The following is a 21,995-nucleotide window of genomic DNA, read 5'->3' on the forward strand; positions in this document are numbered from 1 at the left end:
CCGGGGAGGCGGGACGGGGCGGGGCGCCCGCTGCTTCCCGGCCGCCGCCATGGCCGACGAGACCCCCAGGAAGGGCGCCCTGTCGGCGCTGGTCGGGCACACCAACGGCCTCACCAAGCCCGCGTCCCTGGCCGCGGCCGCCGTGGCCTCCAAGCCGGGCGGCGCCGGCGGCTCCAAGAAGCTCGTCATCAAGAATTTCCGAGGTGGGTGCGGGGCGGCGGGGCGGCGGGGCGGCGGGGCGGGGCGGGGTGGGCGCCCCCGGCCGCCGGAAGTGCCCGTCCCGGGGAGAGGGGGTCCCGGGGGGGCGCAGGGGTGGGGGGAGGGGGCGCCTCCGGCCGCCGGAAGTGCCGCTCCCGGTGGGGGGGGAGGGACGGGGGGGGGGCTCCCGGCCGCCGGAAGTGCCGGTCCTACGGAGAGGGAATCCCGGGGGGGGGGCGCCCCCGGCCGCCGGAAGTGCGGGGCCCGGGGCCCGGGGCCTGGGGCCTGGCGGGCGGCGGCGAAGGGGTGTCCGGTCCCCGGAAGCGCCCCGGCTGTGTCCCGGCTCCGGCGTCCACGCAGCGGGGGCCCGCAGCGGCCGGTCCGCGCCCGGGGCCCCCAGGACTGGGTCATTCCGGGAAGGGAAGCGGGGGGGCTGCGGGCCCGTGAGCGTGATCGTGGGCGCGACGGGGGCGCCGACCCTCACCCCGCCCCGCCCCCCGCCCCCGCCCCCGCCCCGCAGACAGACCGCGGCTGCCGGACAACTACACTCAGGACACCTGGCAGAAGCTCCACGAGGCGGTGCGAGCCATCCAGAGCAGCACGTCCATCAGGTACAACCTGGAGGAGCTGTACCAGGTGAGGGCCGAGGCGGACCCCGCGCGGGCGCTCTTCCCCCCCCGTCGCTGCCGCACGGCCACGCGGCCCTCCCCCTCTTTATTTTCCGATCGCTGCGGTTAAGACGCGGAAACGGATTTTGTTACGTCCGAAGATGTTCCGTTTCCAACGTAATTGTGGAAAAGGAGCATTACTTTACGTATTCCGTTGATCAGCAGACCGGTTTTCCTGATAACTGGTTTTCAGAGAATAGCATTCGTTGATTAGTGCGTTACCTACCACCTACATTTTGCATGACCGTGTGATAGATACCTCCGTTTCTATGAAGACATTGGAATTAAAACTTTCTGTTTGCATAACTGTTTGTTGTAAGAACTATGGACATCACAAAAAAGGACAAAAATAAATTAAAACCACCTGTACTCCCGCCACTCAAGGAAGACCGCTATTGGCATTTTGGTGGACATCCATCCCTTCTTTGTAATAACTTTGTATGAGTTTATATTTTTTGATCGACTTTTTGAGGCATAATTTGCATAGAACCTGTACTTTAGTGACTTATATTGAGGTGTAAATGCTGTTATCATGGTAACATACAGAATTTTTTTTAAAACATTTTTAAAAATTTTTATTTATTTAGGATAGTCACAGAGAGAGAGAGAGAGAGGCAGAGACACAGGCAGAGGGAGAAGCAGGCTCCATGCACCGGGAGCCCGATGTGGGATTCGATCCCGGGTCTCCAGGATCGCGCCCTGGGCCAAAGGCAGGCGCCAAACCGCTGCGCCACCCAGGGATCCCTAGAATATTTACATCACTTCAAAGAGTTCGTTCTCCTGACCTGGTCCTGGCGGATCACTGACTTCCTTGCTGTTGGTCTGTTGGACCAGTTTAAGTCTCATCGGTGGAACCTGTGTGGGGCAGTTGTCTGCACCCAGTTCCAGTAGTTTGTTTCTTTGTTGCTGGGGAGTACAGCTACAGCCTTTCACCAGGATAACTGACAGTTTGCAGTTGGTAGGAATAAAGCTGTTCTGAACCTGAAGGAATAAGTCTCATGTGGACATGGGTAAATATCTAGAAGTAGTCTCAGAGTCATAAGGCAAGTGTACATTTGACTTTAGGACATTTTCTGTTTTCAAAATGGCTATACCATCTTGTATCTGGGCAGCAGTACGTGAGAGCTCCGTTTTTCTATGTTCTTGCTAACACTGGGTATTATCCGATTTTTTAAGGAATTTTATTCACTTGAGTACACATGTACTGTTCCTTTGTATTTCCGTATGAATTTTATGATCTGTTTGCCAATTTCTAAAAAATAAAGCCTACTAGCATTTTGATTAGGATTGTGTCAAATTCTAGATTAATGTGGGGAACGTTGATGTCTTGATGGTACCAAGCGTGCCAACTGATGACACGGCACAGCTTTGTTTGCTTTTCCTTGATTTCTCAGTAAGGATTTCTGGTTCTGGTGTGTAGGTCTTGTACATCTTCTATGAAATACTCTTAAGCGTTTCGTATGTTTGGTGGTATTACAAGCAGTAGTATAGTATAAGTTTTAATTTCTGGTTCTTGCTAGTATATAGAAATAGAAATTGTTTTTTGTGTATCACTCTAGTACCCTGCTCTCTTGCTGACCTCGCTTCTAGTAGCTTTTTGTAGATTCCATGGGATTTTCTACCTAAGCAATCACATCACCTATGAATAGAGGTGGTTTCACTTCTTTCTAGTCTGCATGCCTTTTATTTCCTGTCTTGTGTCCCTGCACTGCTCAGAACCTCCAGAACAGTGGTGAGTAGAAGTGGTAAACCCACACTCTCTTGTTTAGCTCCTGCTCCTAGTGGGAAAAGCCTTCGGTCCTTCATCATTGAATATGATGTTGAGTGTTGGGCATTTTTTTGGTGGTGTTTTGTTTTGTTTTGTTTTCTAAAAATACCCATTTGTCAGGTTGAGGAAGCTCCTTTCTATTCCTAGTTTGCTGAGAAATTACCAGAAGTACCTGTTGGATTTTGATGACTTCTTTTATGACTCTTAAGATGATCATATGACTTTTGTTATTTTAGTTCTTTGCATTGTTTGACGTCTCAGTTGGTAAGACCATCCAGCAGTCCTTGGATAAATCTGACTTGCCTAGTGGTGTATGAATTTTTGATGTACTGTTGGTTTCAGTTTGCTAACATTTCATGAGTTTTTGCATTTGTGATCGTAGAATAGTGCTGTCTTGTTTTCTTGTAGTGTATTTGTCTCAGAGTTGCAAATGTTTCCTCTTTTTCCTTTCTTATAAGGGTTTGTATGGAACTGGTGTTCTTTTTTCCTTAAACGTTTGAGAGAATTCCCAGTGAAACCATCTTGGCTTTCTTAGTGGAGAGCTTGTGAACTGCACATATCTTTAGTGGCTAAAGAACTCTTCAGGTCACTCATCTCTTTGGGTTCACTAATCTTCTGTGACGTCTGATCTGCCAGGACTGCCATCTGGTGAAATTCTTTCTGGTGCATTGGTTTTCTGTCCAGGTGCTCAATTTGAATCTTTTCTGTATCTTCCCTTGTCACTACATAATTTCCGAACATAGGGAATATACTTATGATAGCTGTTTTACTGTCAGTTCCAGGCCACTTTTGTCTGCTTTTTCTCCCCACTAAGGGTCGTGTGTTTTTTCTTAACCCGTTGGATAATCTTTGATCATCAGACATTATGAATTTTGATTACTATGATAGATATTTTTATATTTCTATAAATATTCTGAGCTTCATTGCAGACAAATTATTTGGAAACAGTTTGATCTTTTAGAGTCTTGCTTTTAAGATTTGTTAGGACTAGGGCAGTATTTTGTCCAGGGTTAATAATGGCCCCATTGAGCGGGACAATCTTCTGAATGAGATTAGGTGCCTGATGTCTTGTGGAAATGTGCTATTTCAGGTTCTCTCTGGGCACTAGACACTGTTGTCTCTCAACTTTTTCGGTGGTTCTTTCCCTGGCCTTCACCGTTTCCTCACATATAGGTCAGTGCTCTGCTGAATCCTCAAGGGGCACCCACGAGGGCTCCTCGTTCATCTCCAAGCTCCTGTCTAGATGCATCTCTCATCTCTTCCCTCTGGACCTTCATCTTGGAGACTTGAGCCTCAGCTCAAGGCACCTGCTCTGCAGCCTGGAAAGAGTGATGTAGGTAGTCATAGTGTTGGGGCTTGTTTCCCATCTCCCAGAGATCTTTGTCTTCCATAGGCCAATGTGCAGTGTTTTGAAAACTGGTTTTTTGTTTTTGGGTTTTTTTGTTTTTTTGTTTTTGTTTTTGTTTTAAGATTTATTTATTTGAGAGACACCAAGAGAGCACAAGCAGGGGGAGGGGCAGAGGGAGAAGGAGAAGCAGACTCCCTACTGAGCAGGGAACCCAACGTGGGGCTCAGTCCCAGGACCTCAGGATCATGACCTGAGCTGAAGGCAGACTCCACGTGCACTGTAGAGCCTGATGCTAGGCTCGATCTCACAACCCTAAGATCATGACCTGAACCAAAATCAATATAGTTGGATGCCTAACTGACTGAGCCACCCAGGCACCCCTTGTATATTTTGAATGGTTTTTGGTTAATTCAGGCAGAAGAGCTAGTCTAGTCCCTTTATTTAATCTTGACCAGAAGCGGGAGTTTCATCAAATGTCTAAACTCTCATAGGTTTTTAGTTTAATAAAAGATTATATCTTGCAGCTAGGGCTTATTATGCCCCTTTTCCTGGAGGTTTGACTATCTGGTATCAATTGCCCACGATTTTTCTTAGTAGAATGATTTTGCCATACCTATTAGCCTGCAGGATGTCTTACGATAGTCACCATAGAAATTATTGTGAAGGCCCTGTGTGTGTCTTGAGACCCTGAGGGCCAGGGGTGCTTACCTCAGAAGGGCCCAGTCGGGGTCAGGTGATTGAGGAAGGGGCCTGGGAAGTGGCTCTTGTCCACTCATGGGGACTCACCCAGCAGAGTTCAAGGACAGGACTATGCAGTCAACAGCTCAGACCTTTTGGAAACAAACGGGATAGAAATAGTAAGTGACGTCATTGCGTAGTTACTGACTGCTTGCTTTATCCTGATCTGTGATAAAGTAGGCTGTGCTTTTGACTCGTTTGAAAGTAAAGTCTTAAGTTTTTGCTCAGGTGCTATGGTATATGCTTTGCCAAAGAATCTTGCCTGAAAGCAGCAATTTTTTTAGCAAAGTGCAAAAGTGTTTTGAGGGTTTTGTTTGTTTTTGGTTTTTTTGAGAAAGTTTTCAGGATAGTTTGATGTTGATTAGTCTTCCCATCTCCCCATCACAGTGTCCCTTGCCTGTTTGGACACTGCAGGAGGCCTGCCTGGAGCTTCAGTGTGTCCATGACAGTCCACCTGTGTTTTCTCTGTTACTCTGTTTTTATTTAGTGGAGAGGGAGGTTCAAAGTGTGCTGATGAGAAAGTCTTCACAAACACACACATAGACACCGCCCGCAGTCACTCTCTCATGGTGCTGGTGCTGGGAGGAGAATATTTTGAGTGCACGGATCTCTTCAGTCTGTTTTTACAAACCCAGATTTGTACCTATAATCACTTCCTGTGGAAGAAAGGTCCTCTCTCATGTCTCCTGTCTATACATTGTAGTCCCACTTGTCAGCATAATGAGACAACAGGAAGCTGAAGGCTGCATTTTCAAGAAGGGTTAAGTGTTGATTTCAGGCAGTTTTGATGCCCAGAAACAGAACTGTCATGGGTGACTTGATGTTCTGAGGATGGCCATACTGATGTCTCTGAAATCCTCCTGCCTGGTGATAATTTAGTGAAGGAAGATGTGGACTTAGGTATTGAATGCGTTAATAGGGTGGCTTAAATGGATGAGACAGAGTGAAAAAGCTTGGAGAGTAGTAGACACAGAGAAACACATTATTTTATGGGCCAATTTGAGAATGAAACAAATTGGGCAGCCTGAGTGGCTCAGCGGTTTAGCGCCGCCTTCAGCCCAGGGCCTGATCCTGGAGTCCCAGGATCGAGTCCCGCGTTGGGCTCCCTGCATGGAGCCTGCTTCTCCTTCTGCCTGTGTGTCTGCCTCTCTCTCTCTCTCTCTCTCTCTCTCTGTCTCTCATGAATAAATAAAATCTTTAAGAAAAAAAAATGAAACAAATCAACAGTAAACTTAGTACCTAAGTTATTCAAAAACAGGAGAACATGCAAACTCAAATCTGTGCAGCTTAATAGAAAGGACTGCATAAGTCAGTGGTCCCAGCACTCAGTAGGATCAGTCGTTTCACTAGGTCATTTACTTGTAACATCTGGGGCAGGGAGTCTGCTGTGCGGTCAGGGTTGGTAGATACCGCACACCTTTGGCACTCACTTTCCTGGAAGCCTCGTTCCTGGGTGACTTCCCTCTCATACTGTATCTCCTCACTCAGATCCGGGTTCTGATTGAATTGTGATGTTCTTTACCCATTTCTTGTAGGTAGGAACCTGGTGGTGTAGAGCCCCAGCAGGGCCTTCTTCCCAGGTGGTGGGACCATCACCCCTCAGTGGGCCTGCCATCGAGTAGAGGCCATGTTCTAGATGGGTTATTCCGAACATGGGGCTGCCACCACTGCTGCCTGCCACTCTGGGCCATGTGTCAGGAGAGCAGGGTGCCAGTCCAGCTGCAAAGTGGGTCCTACCATTGGGCCCTGGCTGGTGCACCTTTCTTTGTAGGGGTTGGCCTCGGGCAGTGATTTTCCCTTCATCTACAGAAATAGTTCTTAGTGCCAGCCTGGTTTTCTCCTTTCCACCTGTTTAGAAGGTGGTCACTGAGGGTCAGGGGCAGGGATTTCATGCTCGGGCTGCATGTTATAATCATCAAGGGAAACTCTTAACATCCTTCCTGCGTCCTCCACCTCTGACAAATGAATGGGAGCATCCACATTAGTTTCGGAGTCCCCGGGTGACTGGGGACTGGCATGTGGCCAGGTTGAGAGATTAGAGAGATTGCTGGTTTCTTGCGCTGTGGCACCTTTTACTCCTTGTTCCCTCTGATCAGCTTTGGCTCTCAAGACCTTTACGTGGAACAGATCATCTTCCAGAACCTTGTGCCCTGTTTCCTTGGTGTGGTGCTTCCTCCCCACCCCACAGTTCATTCTAACATCCTGTTGGGTATCCCACCCCCGAGGGACAAGTGCACTCAGGGTCGAGGGCTTGGCCCTGCAAATGACAGGCATCTGACACTGCCCTGCTTGTTTGTCCTGACACAGCCAGGAAGGCTTGGGTGTGGAGGCCTGGCGGGCTTAGATTAGAGAGCTGGCTGTGGGCGGTTCAGATGAGCAGCTTCCACGTGGCTAAGTGGCAGCCAGTGAAACGACTTCATCCTCACACAGGTACTGCTTGCCTACCTCTAATCACTGGATTAGTCAAATTCCTTCTCTGCTAGGACTCTTAAATTACGAGCAGGAATGGCACCATCCCCGGACAGGTCAGATTCAATAGTTGATATGCCAGAGAAGGCATTTCTGAATCCCAAATAGGACTCAATCCCCAAACTTGCTTTGGGGAGGGGGACTTGTATGTGGTAGTGCTGCTGTAACTGACAGAAGCATGTGCCAGGGTCCCTGAGCAAGCAAGGCCGCCCTCTGCCTGGTGCCTGTAATATGAAGACACCAGCAGTGACTCAGCAGAACACTCAGAGAAGGGACAGCACCCACAGCAAACCTGGCTGCTCCTGGGCTTGCCTAGTGGTTTCAAGAGGCCCCCAGATTCTCAGTTTTAGGTAAAAAATAGATCTGCTTCAAGTACACAGTATGTCCAAATAGGACATAGAGGAGAAACTGTTACACAATCAACAATGACAGCATGTCACAACTGGGGAAAGATTGTTTTGAGGACATTGACTCCTGGTTCAGGAATTAGAGCATTCAGAGTGCTTCCTTCCTTCCATGAGATGTCCTTCTATGAAGGACATACTAAGTTTATCTTGATTTTTACAAAGAAAATAAGTTTTCTTCATGTGTTACATTAAAAAACATTTCCTGATCATTATGTGTGGGATTGTCATCAGGTTATCGTAGGTTTTTTTAAGAAAGAAAGGATAGATCTTTGACTTAATTATGAAGACAGGACTACAAAGTAAAGGAATTATAGAGTTTGAGAAAGAAATCGGGATTTAAACACAGCGTAGATGAGCCCTATTTCTATAGCAAAACAAAATGTAGGGGAAAGTCCCTACTGTGGTGGTGTTATACTGATGATAAACCTGCTAAAACACAAGTTGTAATTTTTAATCTCATCCTTTCCTGAGCCTTTTGTAAACATGTGTATGTTTTATAGGGTAGTGATTACTGTATTTAACTCAGATTAATATATGGTAACTTTTAAGTATAAGGACTATTAATACTTTTAAGGGTTATTAACCATAAATAGTTTTATAAAAGTTTAAGTTATCTTTATTTTCTCAGGAATATAGTGTGAGTTAAATTCAAATACTAAAAGGTTTCCAGGCCATGTATCCCCCATATTTTTTTAAATGATTCAAAACTAGTCAGTAGAAAAACCTACATTTGTTTTTAGTATCTCATTTGGATTGAATAAGTTGCTGGTTTTGTACATGAAATTTGGAAAGAAATTTGTTAGAATTGGTGAAAATATATAAATATTTTTTGATGTGGATAGAAATATTTTAAGAAAAATGTTTCTGCCAGAAAAACTTGTTTCTTCATTAATTTAAGATAAACTTAATTACACATGTAGCCTGAAGAAAAATAAATAAGAAAGAATACAACTTACCTGTGTCGGGATCCCTGGGTGGCGCAGCGGTTTGGCGCCTGCCTTTGGCCCAGGGCGTGATCCTGGAGACTCGGGATCGAGTCCCACATCGGGCTCCCGGTGCTTGGAGCCTGCTTCTCCCTCTGCCTGTGTCTCTGTCTCTCTCTCTCTCTCTCTCTCTCTCTCTCTCCGTGTGACTATCATGAATAAATAAATTTAAATAAAAAAAAAAATTAAAAAAAAAAAACAACTTACCTGTGTCACCTTGGCATTCGCAATTTTTCCTTGGCTGGCCGTGGGCAGAAACTGGGGAGCAGCCCTGCTGCTCCCCCACCTGTTTAGAAGGTGGTCACTGAGGGTCAGGGGCAGGGATTTCATGCTTGGGCTGCATGTTATAATCATCAAGGGAAACTCTTAACACCCTTCCTGCGTCCTCCACCTCTGACAAATGAATGGGAGCATCCACATTAGTTTCGGAGTCCCCGGGTGACTGGGGACTGGCATGTGGCCAGGTTGAGAGATTAGAGAGATTGCTGCATTGTAGATGCTCACATGTGCCTCCACACCACGTGGCTGTCATGACTGTCATAGGTGTGCTGTCAAGTCCGTGTTCGACTCCACTGTTGTTCCCATCCTCCCAAACCCTGATCCTGGGGGTCAGACAATAATCACTTCAAACTTAAGGTAACTGTTTGTAGGTTACATAGGTATGGCAGAGGAGGGGTGCCTCTGTGATGATTGTGATTTTAACTGTGTATACACACACGTCTTTCTAAAGAACTAATTTGTTGTTCATGGTGAATAATTCACTTGTTCCTTTTGTTTTTAGGCTGTTGAAAATCTCTGTTCTCACAAAGTTTCCCCAACACTCTACAAACAGCTGCGCCAGGTCTGTGAAGATCATGTCCAAGCACAGATCCTTCAGTTCAGAGAATATCCTTTTTTTTGGCTCATGAGTTTCTATTCGTTACATAAATCCTTTGAGAATGAACATTAATAGGATAAAGAACTAATGGGTATCCTTAAAATTAAAACAACAGCTTTCAACATGCCCATTTATTTATAGAACAAAGCCTAACATTTGTTTCATATGACCTAGTATAAGAATTTTTTTTAAGTGGAGTTTTTACTTTTTAAATCACTTATTTGATTAAAGTAAAAGAGTGTCCATTTATTGAATCTGGTTCCAGTATTTAGGAAAAGTTCTGAAAAGTGTCTTAATTTTATTCTGTCATCCTTGGGTCTTGTAAAAAACCATCTCTATTTATTTTCTTTGATGTGTAACAAATGCCTACTGACTTGGCTGCGTAAACCAGCACCCACTGTAGGCTCGGCCATGTGGGTAGGGAGTCCTGGCTCAGGGTCTAGCTGGCAGCACAGGACCAGCCAACCGGGGTCTCGCCACAGGGATGGCAGAGCCGCTCTTCCTCCATTGCTCTCAGCCCCCAGAGGCTGCCCTTGACTTCTTGCAGTGAGGCCTCTTCTTGGGCAACATGGTTATTTTTTTTTTTTTTAAAGATTTCTATTTATTCATGAGAGACAGAGAGAGGCAGAGACATAGGCAGAGGGAGAAGCAGGCCCCATGCAGGGAGTCTGATGTGGGACTCGATCCCGGGTCTCCAGGATCATGCCCTGGGCTGAAGGCGGCGCTAAACCACTGAGCCACCCGGGCTGCCCGGGCAACATGGTTATTTGCTTCTTCTGAGCGAACTGGAGGAGGACCCTCTCTGCTGAGATGCTCTTCTATGATGGAACGCTTGTGTTCACAGGGTTGAGGGAGGGAGTTATTGGCGAGGGCACCTTATGGTATGGCCAGGACACCCTTTAGGGCCAGTGTCTGTCAGGGAAACAGAGCTCCTTAGATCCAGCAGTCCTATGCCATCTGGCTTCAGCCTGCCTCTCCAGCCTTCCCATTATTATGGCGTCCGCTGCCCCAGGGTGGGAACTAAAAAATGAGTTTAAGATTGCAGGCTGAGTCTCTTTCTTCATTTGTGGAATTAGGTAGTTGGAGCCTTTTTGATTTAGGACTTTTTTTCTAGCTGAAGGAATCTTTTCTGTTACCCTCAACTTGAGAAATGGAACCATTCAGAGCTTGTTGAAATCCCTTGGGGCAGCCGCACCATCTCTGCTGCCTAGTATCAAGGCCCTGGATTACGGCCATGAAGCCTCTGTGGCCTAGAGCAAGGGGTCTCCCCATAAATGGGTGAGCAGAGTCCACTGTGATTCTATTGAATCGGTGTCTGTAACCATGGCTCCACAGTATTTTCCGGCAGAGCTCTGCCCTTTGGGATGCTGTTGGACCTTTGGAAGAGAGCCAGCTTGTACCACGTCTCCAGTGCACCCCTTCTGCCTCAGTGCCACAGCTCAGGAGTCCCAGTCAGGATGCTGGCATCTGAAGAGTAGTCTGACTTCCAGGCTTCCAGGAGGTCGCCAGCAGGCCCCCCAGTTCTCGTTCCCAGACAGGCACGTGTAAGGGTAAGCTGGTGTGATTATTCTTCATGTGGTTGTCCCAGCGTACTCAGAGACAACTTCTTGACTACTTGGTAAGATTGTCTTCCTGCCAGTTAATCCTACCTTGTGGGTTACACGAATGCGTTTGTAAATTCACTTATTCAGCAGGTACTTACTCCCTGTCTAGACCCTACCAGACATGCCTCCTCTGCCCTCCAGATTGTCACAGTCCTGTGACAGTGGCAGGGGGCATGGCGCATGTCCTCGATGCCATGATAAACCATGGTTATGGAAATGACAATGTATCTCATCAAAGAAAAAAAAAGATAAAAAGACACTCTCGTATGTCTTTATTAGGGAAGTAGGAAGCAGCTGAAGCAGAACTTCCTGGAGGAGATAATGCCCCATGGCATTAGAGAGGATGGGTAAGGTGTAGCTGGCCAGAGAGGGAGTGAGCTCGTGAAAACCTGGAGCTGCGGGGTTTGGCATGGCTGGAACCTGGGAGAACTTCTAGAGTTTGAGACCGTAATTCTGAGTCACAGCTTGGATTTGAACATTTGTGTGTACCCTGAAGAGTTTGGGCCTCAATCTGCAAGCATCTGCGAGCCCTCACAGGTTTGGAGTGAGAATCCAGTGCAGTTCGATTGTGCTTGGCAGTGCCTTGGGAAGAATGAGACAGGGGATAAGGGAGGCCAGAGGCAGCACTCTTTGGCCAGTGTGCAGTACGTTCCCGGTAGGCCGAGGCCCTGACGGCGTAGAGGAGTACAGGAAGCTTCTGGCCGTTGAGAGTTTAAACCCTGGGAGGACTGATGGGAACACAGAGGTACGTGTTTATGAAACATGGTGGGGACCAGGCAGCCAGTCTGTGCAGAGGAGATACTGTGCCCTGTGGGAGGGATGGGTGATAAGGGGACACTTGGCAGGAATATTCCAGGGTAAGCATGTTCGAGTTTCCTTTGTCCCTGGGGTGTTCTTGTATTTCGTGTTCGGCTCCTTTCTAAGATTCCAGGACTACTCCCTCCTACATCCTGACTGCATGCTGTTCTTGAGGCCAATGGGAAGAAGGGTGCTCAGGTAGACTGTGGGCTCCTTGGGGGCCAAATCTTAGGGTACTGAATCTATTCCCCTGTTCACATGTTTGATGAATTCCACACTTACCTGTTCCTTCAAAATAAGTTACCTCCTAGTGGAGATAGACTTTTCCCCCAAACCGAGGCTATTCCTGTACACCCACACCTCTGCCAGAAGCATCGTGTGCTATACCAAGTGTCACATGATGCAGAGGAGACTTGCTCTGCGCCTGGGTTCAGCTCATGAGTGCCTCTTCCTAAATGGCAAACCAGAGTCTCTTCAGAATGGAAGCCTGCAAGTAAACTGCACACAGAATTTACTCTTTCCTCCCCTGATGGAGCTTTGTAGCATTACAGCTTTGTTTAGCTGCAAAAGGGCTAGCTGGCTCCTGTGGGGCATCCATGCTGGCATCACAGAAACATCGCAGGCCACAGAGCAGAAAGATGCATCGAAGAACAGCAGCTTTTGCTCTTGGAGGTACCTGGCAGCTTCACAATTTCCTGTCTTCCTACCCCACAGATGATAGCAGGCATTGGATGTCTTTATGAAGACCCTCTGTGCTCACAGTTATGGTGTGTAGTCAGTGTGCAGAGTCCTTGCTGGCAGGGGGCTGTGTGTGCTCTCCCAGTACCGGCTTTGTTGGCCAGAAGGCCCCAGGCTGCAGAGCTGGTATGCAGCCCCAAGTTGGTGCTACGGTTCAGAGGCCAATATGGTGGGCTTCATGGAGGCAAGAATTAAATAGCTTAAACTGTGAGCCTTGGTCACTATTATGAGGGAAAATGTCCTTCTCTGCCATCACAGGGAGACCTGATTTGGGTGAGGGCTGTCCGTGATGGCAGCCACTACCATTCTGTGGAATGGGATAGTTGTCCTGCTCTGTCTGCTGCTGTGGGGGCTGCTCAGCTGCCATGCTCACTGGATTAGGAGCAGAATAACCTGCTTTAGGAAACATGGACACAAATAGAGGCTGTCACTTCTCTACTGCAGTGGAAGCACCGTCTTTCTGGTTTCTTACTCTGTTTAATCTTTGTGATCATACGTATGTGTAGTTGTTTCCACGGTGTGTTACCATTTTGCCACTGTGTGTTTGTTTGCTCTTTGAAGACTTGTGTGTGACTCCTCTCAGTAGATTGCTTGAACCCTCACCTGGGTCTGGCCCTTCTCCAGGCAGGAGGGGACAGTGTTGGGATCCTGTGAAGAGCAAGCCCTGGACAAGCTTTCAGTACCGCTGTGTTATATGCCCCGATGGTGCTCATGTGAGGCTCTAGATATAGATACGTAGAGGGCTGAAGCTCAGTGCCTGCCACCCAATTTGGACCAGCTGACCACCCCGTACTGTTTTCTGTGGGAAATGGCCAGAAGTTACTGACTTCACCCAACTATTTAAGGAGAAGCATCTCTCATTAGTGAGCCCTGCACGCAGGACCTTTGTCTCCCCAGGAAACCCTGCACTGGGCAGAGCGCTGCCTGCTTAGCTTTAGCACCTGGGCTGCCCAGTGCCATCAGATTGGCTGGTGTGTTTCTCACCTGGGCAGCTTCACCATCTGACAGCTTGGCCCCAGCTGGTGCAAACCGCCCATGGAGACTTGCCAGGGTGCGGGCCACACAGTAAGTAGCTTGTGCCCAGCACTGGGTACCAGAGCTGCTGCGTCCTTGCTGCTGTGATGCCTGTGTAGATGTGGTTGTGATTCCTCCTGTGATTTATCAGACTATCTACATAAGGTTCTAACATCATAGACCATTGAGCAACTGTAAAATAGTTCTTCTAAAATAGTGTGTCAACCACTGAACTCTAGTAGGCCTTTGCTAGGACTTACTGTGTTTTATTAGCAAAGCCTCAAGAGAAAAGTATGTTGTTTGGCCCGGGCCACTGTGGTTGTGGGCAGCTAGCCTTACTAGTGTGACAAGGATGCAGGTGTGCTGCTTAGTCCCCCCGTGGCTCTCCTGACCTTCTGTCCCCTCCTCAGAGTCCTGGCTGTGTCCCACCCTCCCCAGACCTCCCTGCTGCCTGAAGACTCCGGTGCCTGTCTGATTTTACATGTCACATGCTGGCCATGGGCCTTTTCTCCTCCATGCTGTGGATTTTATGTCTAATCTCACACCCACTCTGAGGAGACTGAGGCCAAGGGAATCTTAATCACTGGCCCAGGGTTCTAGAGCTAGGGCGACAGGGACCAAAGCTGAGGAAACCTGAGCAGCTGCGTTCTCTGCACAGAGGGCGCGACATCTACATCACACAGCTGGGAAGACTGAGGAACACACACATGAAGAGTGCTTTGTCAGCCAGGAAACAGTGTGCAGACACCTGTGAGCATGGCTAAGCATACCTGTGAAGGCCGTGCTCCAGGCATTGGGCTGTGGTTTGCTCTAGGAGTCCAAAATGGGGTTTCTTTTTTCTATAAGCAGTATTTTGAGCCTTTAAAAAAAAAAAAAAGTCAGTTATCAAGCTGAGAATGTTTCTGATTTGGTGCATGAATGAGATTTCCCATCAGTTTTCACTGTGGCCCTAAAGTTCAATGTCAGCCCCTCCCTCCAGCTGCCAGCCCCCTGGTGCTCTTAACAGTTGGCCTGCTTCCTCAGCACTCTGCCCCCTCTGCGGGAGAGAATGCTAGGTGCAACCACCCAGACCCACGAAGCCTGTGACCTGGGCCTTAGCTCAGCCAGCAGAGCTCTGCAGGGGATGCGGCCACATTCATCACAAATGCAGGATGTGGGTCCTCTGGCAGCTGAAGGAGAGGCAGCATTCTGTGTCAGGAGTGGCAGTTAAAGGGGTGAAAGTACAGGAATTAAATCAGCCAACATCTGTCGACTTTTCCTTAGCAGATCTGCACAGACTCACTAGACAGTGTTTTATTTTTAAAGAAGATTAACACATGCTGGCAAGATCATTGCAGACAAATGGTAAGTGTCTTGATTCTTTTCTGCGAACCCTAGTCTTAGATATGATATGCTGTTCTGGAGCCCTCATTGGCCCTGCTCTGGTGTCTGGTCTCCCCTACATACGTCCTCTTGGTCCTTTTCACCCGCTGGTGTAGCTGAGCAGAAGAGAGGTGGAGTGGCTGGGAGAGTGTGCCCCTTTTCATCCAGACATCTTTCTATTTTCTTTTTAATCAAAGCATAGCCTCATCCACCTTTCCTTACCCACTTATGGTCAGTGTAGGCCAGACCATGGGCTGAGATAGGGAAGGTCTGTCTAGGGTCAAATGCTGCCATCCACCTCAACATAAATGAACAAAAGAGCAGAGCAAAGTAGCGTATGAATGCTGCATTTCTGGATTGGGGCTGGCTGCTAACTTGACCTTCAAACCAACTGACATCTGGTACTTGAGCTAATTCTTGAATGGGTCTCTAAAGTTGTCCTCAATCCCAGTTTCTGCCTGGCACCCAAGCCTGACTTCCAAGTTTTTACTGTAACTGGACAACCAAAGTCTTAGACTTTGTAGAGGTATTGATTCAAAGTATGACATTTTAGTGTGGCCTGAAGGTTAGTGAAAGAAAACATGGTATCAGTAGCTTTGCTAAATAGGTGGAATTCTTTTGTTTCCTAATTGAGGTAAATAGGAGACAATGAAAGAGCCTCTTTTCTGGATCAGGTACCTGGTAGATGGACAGAATAGATGACCGTCTATTGGAAGGCTTTTTGTTCACAAGTCTGGTAGCTTCCATGAGAGGAGACTCACAGGTGGCTGGTCATCCTGTGTCCTCCACGCTCTGCTTACAAAGGAGAGTCAAACACATGGCCAAGAGCCTCGTGCCAACATAACAAAATTTAATTGTTTACAAAGATTAAAGCATCTTTTTAGGCCCGTGAGATTTACCACGTCAGTCAGGAGATAACCAGATTTCAAAGGTATACTTTAGGTTATTAAATAGTTTAAAATCCCTCTAATCAGATTTTCTGGATAAAAGAGGTAAAAGTCAAACATCAAAGGAACACTTAAATTTTGGGAAAAAAATGAATCATGAAGGCATTGGTGGGGAGCATCATGAGGAAACAGTAGTTGTCGAATTTGAAACAGCTACCGTAGTTACGGTCTAGAAGGCCTGATGTTGATTAGTTAGTAGGTTACATAAATAAATGCTTTTCTGATTGCCAGATCATGATCAGAAGTATTTTCCTGTTTTTGGATCGCACTTACGTACTTCAGAATTCCATGCTTCCTTCTATCTGGTGAGTGTCCTAGTTAGTAGAGCTAACTACTAGGTCTGCTGCCCTTTGTCTGTGGTCCTTTATGTTAGCCAAAATCACCAGCGCACATATCCAGACCCAGGTGGACTTTATTAGCCCTGGAGGCGGAGCCGGGGCATGCCACACACAGACGCCCCTTTGCGCACACTGGCCAGCTTGCACTGAGTGTCACAGTGGAGGTGGTGGGCAAGCATGGCAGCTTTGTGGGGAGGCCCATTTCTGTAACTGGGCCATCCAGAGCCAACAGCATGCTGCTCACCTTTGCTGGGGGGAGGAGAGGCCAAGGCACTCAGTTGCCCTCAGGCAGCTGGTTCCAACCAGTGCTCGCGTGAAGCTCTGAGGAAGACGGAGACTGGTAAGGTCATGACCAGGAGTCCTGAAGCCCCCCATGCCTCCCCATCCTGCTGACCAACCGCAGAGACCTCCTTTCAGTATGCGCATGTATCGTGTGACATCTTTCAGGAATGGTGTGAATTAGGAACTCACCATGCTATGTGCACTCTACCTGCCTGCTGCTGCCTCTGCAAGGCCCTACCTGACCTGATGAGACTTACCCCTCATGTCATCTCTGGGCTCCTCCCGGGCTCTGTTGATAAAGAATTTCATTCTCCCAATTCCTTTAAACGCAAGTTCTTTAAAAAGTGGCTTGCTTTTACAGTTTCCTTAGCAAATGTTCTGTCTGAACTAAGGCATGAAAGTGCTCTTCCTAAGATGTTGGTGAGCCCTGGTTACCAGATGCCACAGATACTTCATCTGTATTTTCTATTACCCGGCTGTGCTGCTCTGGACGTTCCTTCCTGAGAGTCTCCCCTTCCTTGGTAGCACATCCCCCCTGCTCCTCCTTGCTCTCTGGACTCTACTCCTGTATGTGTTGTGCTAGGTGCACACATGCACCTGCAGCCAGCTGGCCTGGCACAGAGGGTGGCCTTTGTTCAAAGAAACGATAAGCATGCTATAACTGGGGACAACAGTGAATTGCAGGGCTGCTAGTCTGTGGCTGGCACCATTCTAGGAGGTTTAGCACCTACCGGTTTACCGAGTCTGCAGTACAGCTCTAGAGGGGAGGTGGAGAAACTGAGGCAGAGTTCCATAATTTGCTGTTCACAGGTTGTTGGGCTGCCCAGTCTGAACAGTTCATAAACAGAGCTCCTAATGTAACCTGTCATAGAAACCATAAACACCACTTAGAGCGTAGACAATACTGGCCTCAGGCAGAAAAGAGGAGCAGGATGGTGCAGCCCGATGAGACTCCGCACTAGTGCGTGAGGAACACCCCAGGCAGCACAGGGTGGGAGTCAGCCATAGCCCAGGCCTGCACTTCACTGAATGAGCAGGAATGCTGAGGTAGAAAGAGGTGGTAGTAGAGAAAAGGAAGTAGTACATTCAAAGTACTGCTTGTGTGGAAATGGGAGCTGCCCAGGGCGAGCTGTTTGTGGGGGAGGGCAGGGACACGAGCCCGAGGGACATCCTGATGGCCAGTGGTGGGGAGCGGTGAGATTTAGATGTTAGAAAGAAGAGTCTAGCAACAGTATAGCAGGTGGATTGGAGTGGACAGTGAACGCTTCATACACACCACATGGGCTACCTGCCTGGCCTGGTGTGGAAGGGCTTTACAGGTGTAAGATGGCATGTGTCCTGCCATTTACAGTTAAGGAAGCATGGGCAGGAACTCAGAGGCACTTCAACCAAAGGGTGTGGGCAGAATTCAGATGCAGGCAGCCAGCCTAAGCCTGCGTGGCTGGCCCATGCATTTGGCTGATGTGTCATTGGAGTGTGCAGAACGCCCAGGCCTGCAGCTCCTACAGGGAATAGGAAAGGCCTACTGTGGTATATGATGTAGGAGGGCAGGGTTCATCACAGACAGGGTTCCCAGAACCCATGCTCACCTGCATACTGCTTGCCACAAGAGATGCTTGGGCAGCTGGGTTTTGTCTGCCTACTCAGTATTTGGTCCTAAGAGACTTGTGGAGGCATTTGAACAGAGCACGTACCTATTACCCCGTGGTTTCTGTGCACATTAATCAACAGCTGTATGTCCTCTGGAACTCTTCAGGCAACAAGCCAAGGGAGGATGACGGACTCCTCAAGTCATATTTCATATTCCGTTCACCAGTGGAAAGGACCACATAGAGGAGAGGACCAGGTGCCGGGGTAGGGACCAGAGATAGAAAAGGAAAGGACTGGGGGCTAGGTGGGTGGAGATGCCTAAGTCCCACCTCTGGAAGAAGGGTGTGAACCCCCAGCATCTGCGAGACGATGTGCTTCTTGGTGGCATGCCTGACCCACCCCAGGAAGCACCGAACACGGCAGTTTGGCCGAAAATGGAAAACACAACAAAGGAATACTTGACACATAGGTTTAGAGAGTTAGCAGATCAATGGTTTTGGGATGAGTCAACAGTGTAACTTGTAGCTTTAGCTAGAACTTCTAAAAAGTAAAACTAAAATATAGTTTTGTTTTTACTGTTTGTACAGGGATATGGGATTGGAACTTTTTAGAAACCATATCATTAGTGATAAAATGGTTCAAAGCAAAAGCATTGACGGAATTCTGCTATTAATTGAACGAGAAAGAAATGGTGAAGCAGTGGATCGTAGTTTATTGAGAAGTCTGCTGAGTATGCTGTCCGACCTTCAGGTAATGCCTCCTGCCCTAAACGTTATCAGTAATTCCTAATAGTCCATAAGAAGAAAGAACTTGGATCCTTGCTTAATTACTTACACCAAAATAAATGGATGTATGAAAGACTTAAATGTAAAATATGACCTCAAAAAATGTTGAATACGTGCAGGGGGAATGACTTTCCAGCTAGTGCTACATTAGGAGCCACAAAGGAAAGAGCTCTTAAGACATAGACCCGGAGCTCCTGGGAGGGGATGAGGGCCTGCAGCACCCTCAGGAAAGCATCAGGTTTCCTGCCCTGGCCTCTGGAGGAGGGGCATGTCCAGGCCGTGTGTCCGGGCAGGTCCCTGCAGCTGGGATCCCTGAAATCATTGATGTATCAGCACATTTTTAGGCCTATTTTTGTACTATAACTGATCAATAACTTTGTTCATTTTTTAGGTATATAAAGATTCATTTGAACTGAAGTTTTTGGAAGAAACTAATTGTTTATATGCTGCAGAAGGCCAGAGATTAATGCAAGAAAGAGAGGTGAGACAAGGAAGTACTTCTGAATCACTTTATTTCTTAATAGGTGTGCATTTAAGTGTAATTTCTAAAAATCTGTCTTTCCATGTAAACATTTTATTACAAATTTTCTGAAAGCCACAATCTAGCTGAAATTCTCAATGACAAACTTCATTCTTACTACAGTCAAGATTTAATTTCTTTCTTTTAACTTAGGAAATTTTATTTCTGTGTGTTGTTCTCCCCCCCTTTCCCCCCAGGTTAAAAAAAAAAAAAAAAAACAGTAAGGTAGCTTCTAAAATGTGTAAAGTAGCTCAAGTTGAAGCAAGAGGATAGAAGGTAAATCTCAGATAGGGAAGACAGACACACCCCAAACCTTCCATCTGTGTGAGGCATTGAAAACTATCCAGGAAACCACGTGAAAAAAAAAAAAAAACATGAAATAGTAAGATGAACCCAAAATTTTGGTAACCAGTTCCAGAAGTTAATGAGCCGGGACTGGAGGAAGTTCCTCGCACCCTTTCTCCCCCAGGCACTCCCATCATTGTACAGGATGGACCGACTGTTGCTTCTGCCATCCTGGTTTTAGAGAGGGAGTACCCAGCTCTGCTCCACCACTAGGTCAGAAGGCTGAAGACCCATGTCCTGGGGCCTTTTCTGTGTCAGGGGACAGCAGGGATGCCCTTTGCCCCTGGAAACAGTGCATTTTGAGATCTGCATCTGTGCTGTTGTGTGTCCTGAAATGAACATTGCAGTCTTACAATTAGTGTTTGCCGCCTCTGCTCATTGTGGGCCAGGGGATGCTGTTAGGCCTGCACCCTCTAACCCAGGTTCTCCCAGGGCCTCGGTGATGGGAGGGATCCATGGCGCTGTCCCCAGAGCTTCCCTGTGAGCAGGGCACACCAGTCCAGTGCTGCCCTATCCCTCATTCTAGAGGTCAGTTTGATCTCCAGAATTGAGTTTAAGGAAAGCTGCTTCTACTTATCCTGCCTCTCCCCCAAAACACTTCCCAGTTACCTTTCCCCCATTAATCTGTCTTAATACTTGGCTTGAGTGTATACTCTGCTTTCCTTTTTTAAATTTTTATAAGGACAATAATGTTTCAGCTTCTTGGGTAACATCAAGAATCTTTGTTACTTAAAAAAAAAAAAAGGATCTTTGTTACTGACATGCTTAAATGTTGTGTTTGGAAGGTTCCAGAATATCTTAACCATGTAAGTAAGCGTTTAGAGGAAGAAGGAGACCGAGTAATCACGTATTTAGACCACAGCACACAGTGAGTACTATATGTTTACTTAGTTATTACAATTTGACCATAATGAACCAAAGGGCTGATGATTGAAATAGATGGTATCTTTGTAGACTCGTTCACTACCATCTGAGAGTATTTGTGTTGTTAGCACATTTTACTTATGTTATTTGTGATCATTTAGCACTTGTGAGTTACAACAATGCTCTGTCGTGAGGTACCGCCCAAGAGGAGTGCTTCAGGCTGAGATGCTCAGTATCTTTGGCTTTAGAGACAGGGATTCTGTTCACATCGATGGGGTATCATTGAATATTGGGAAATTGGATCGTTAACTTTTCGTTAGACATTTAAGATAGCTGTAGTTTTTATCTGTGGTACTAAGTCATGTTATTTTCTCTTTTCATCCAGTTTTTTTTTTCTCTAAGCCTGAGGAGGAAGAGTAGCTGGGGAAAAGTAAAAAGGGAAAATTGTAGGACTGTCTATTTCTCACTGTGCACGTAACATTTGTTCAAATGAGGATGTGTAAGAACAGACGGAAGGATGAAATGTGCAAAACTTACGGGATGAAAGGGGCAGAGTCACGGCACTTTGAGAATGCAGGTCGTGAGAGGAAAGATGGGTTTAGTTACTGGGGTGGGGGGGGAGGTCCTTGGGGACCCCAGGATGGTCCGAGAATGACAGTTGTACTGACACCAGGACAGCCTGAGTGGGGTGCTGTGGGCGTGCAAACCTGTAGCCAGGGAGCATGAGAAGCCCCAGGGTCTGCAGGCTGGCAGCTGGGGGGACAAGGAGTGGGAGAGAAGATGACAGGTGGCATCAGATTGTGCAGTAGGTCAAGTCAAGGATGGATAAAAGTCTTCGTTGAGTGCTACTTTTTTTTTTCCCCCTATTAATGACGTTTTCCATATAGCACGGAGTTCAGGAACAAGCCGGCTAGTGTACTGATGGGAGAGATCTGTAAATGGTAAATCCTGTAGAAGAAGAGCAAGGGACCTGCTAGTACAGATTCAGGATGAGGAAGGGCGGGTACTGGGGGCTGCCAGGGCACTCTTCCTTTATGACCCGTGGGCAGTGGGCTCAGTGGTCGTTTCTTTTTTTGTATGTACACACTCTTATATGGATGCTGTTTTAAACTCCTCCCCCTAATTTTAAAAATCTGTTGCTAAGGAGAGTAAATGTAAATTATTTAAGCAAAGGAGTAGTAGGTGAAGGTGATTCACCTCCAGGCTCAAGCATGGATGGGTAGAAGGAGACTGACAAGGTGGCTTCTGCCATGCTGGGCGGTTCAGAATAAATAATAAGTCGCTTTCAAGGAAAAGGGAGACTGAAGATAAGCAAGCCACACCAGCTTTAGAGCTGGGCTCGGAGTGCCCCT

General features: G+C 47.3%; 1 protein-coding gene and 1 long non-coding RNA gene across 2 annotated transcripts in view; one reads left to right on the forward strand and one right to left on the reverse strand.

Annotated features, from left to right (window-relative positions):
• The first annotated feature begins 4 nt into the window (after positions 1-4).
• CUL4A (cullin 4A) overlaps positions 5-21,995 on the forward strand; it is a 43,525-nt gene continuing 21,534 nt past the window's right edge. The window contains exons 1-8 of the mRNA XM_025441297.3: positions 5-203; positions 719-834; positions 9,361-9,464; positions 14,885-14,954; positions 16,151-16,224; positions 18,717-18,879; positions 19,306-19,395; positions 20,565-20,647. Coding sequence (XP_025297082.1) covers positions 50-203; positions 719-834; positions 9,361-9,464; positions 14,885-14,954; positions 16,151-16,224; positions 18,717-18,879; positions 19,306-19,395; positions 20,565-20,647 — 854 coding nt within the window. The 5' untranslated portion in view covers positions 5-49. The remainder of the gene's footprint in view (positions 204-718; positions 835-9,360; positions 9,465-14,884; positions 14,955-16,150; positions 16,225-18,716; positions 18,880-19,305; positions 19,396-20,564; positions 20,648-21,995) is intronic.
• Positions 1,220-9,006, reverse strand: LOC118351944 (uncharacterized). The gene is made up of 3 exons (XR_007404801.1): positions 8,787-9,006; positions 4,691-4,812; positions 1,220-3,953 (listed from the first exon to the last, which is right to left on the reverse strand). It is a non-coding gene; the product is annotated as an uncharacterized LOC118351944 (long non-coding RNA).

Source organism: Canis lupus, chromosome 22 (genome assembly GCF_003254725.2).
Source record: "Canis lupus dingo isolate Sandy chromosome 22, ASM325472v2, whole genome shotgun sequence".
NCBI lineage: Eukaryota > Metazoa > Chordata > Mammalia > Carnivora > Canidae > Canis > Canis lupus.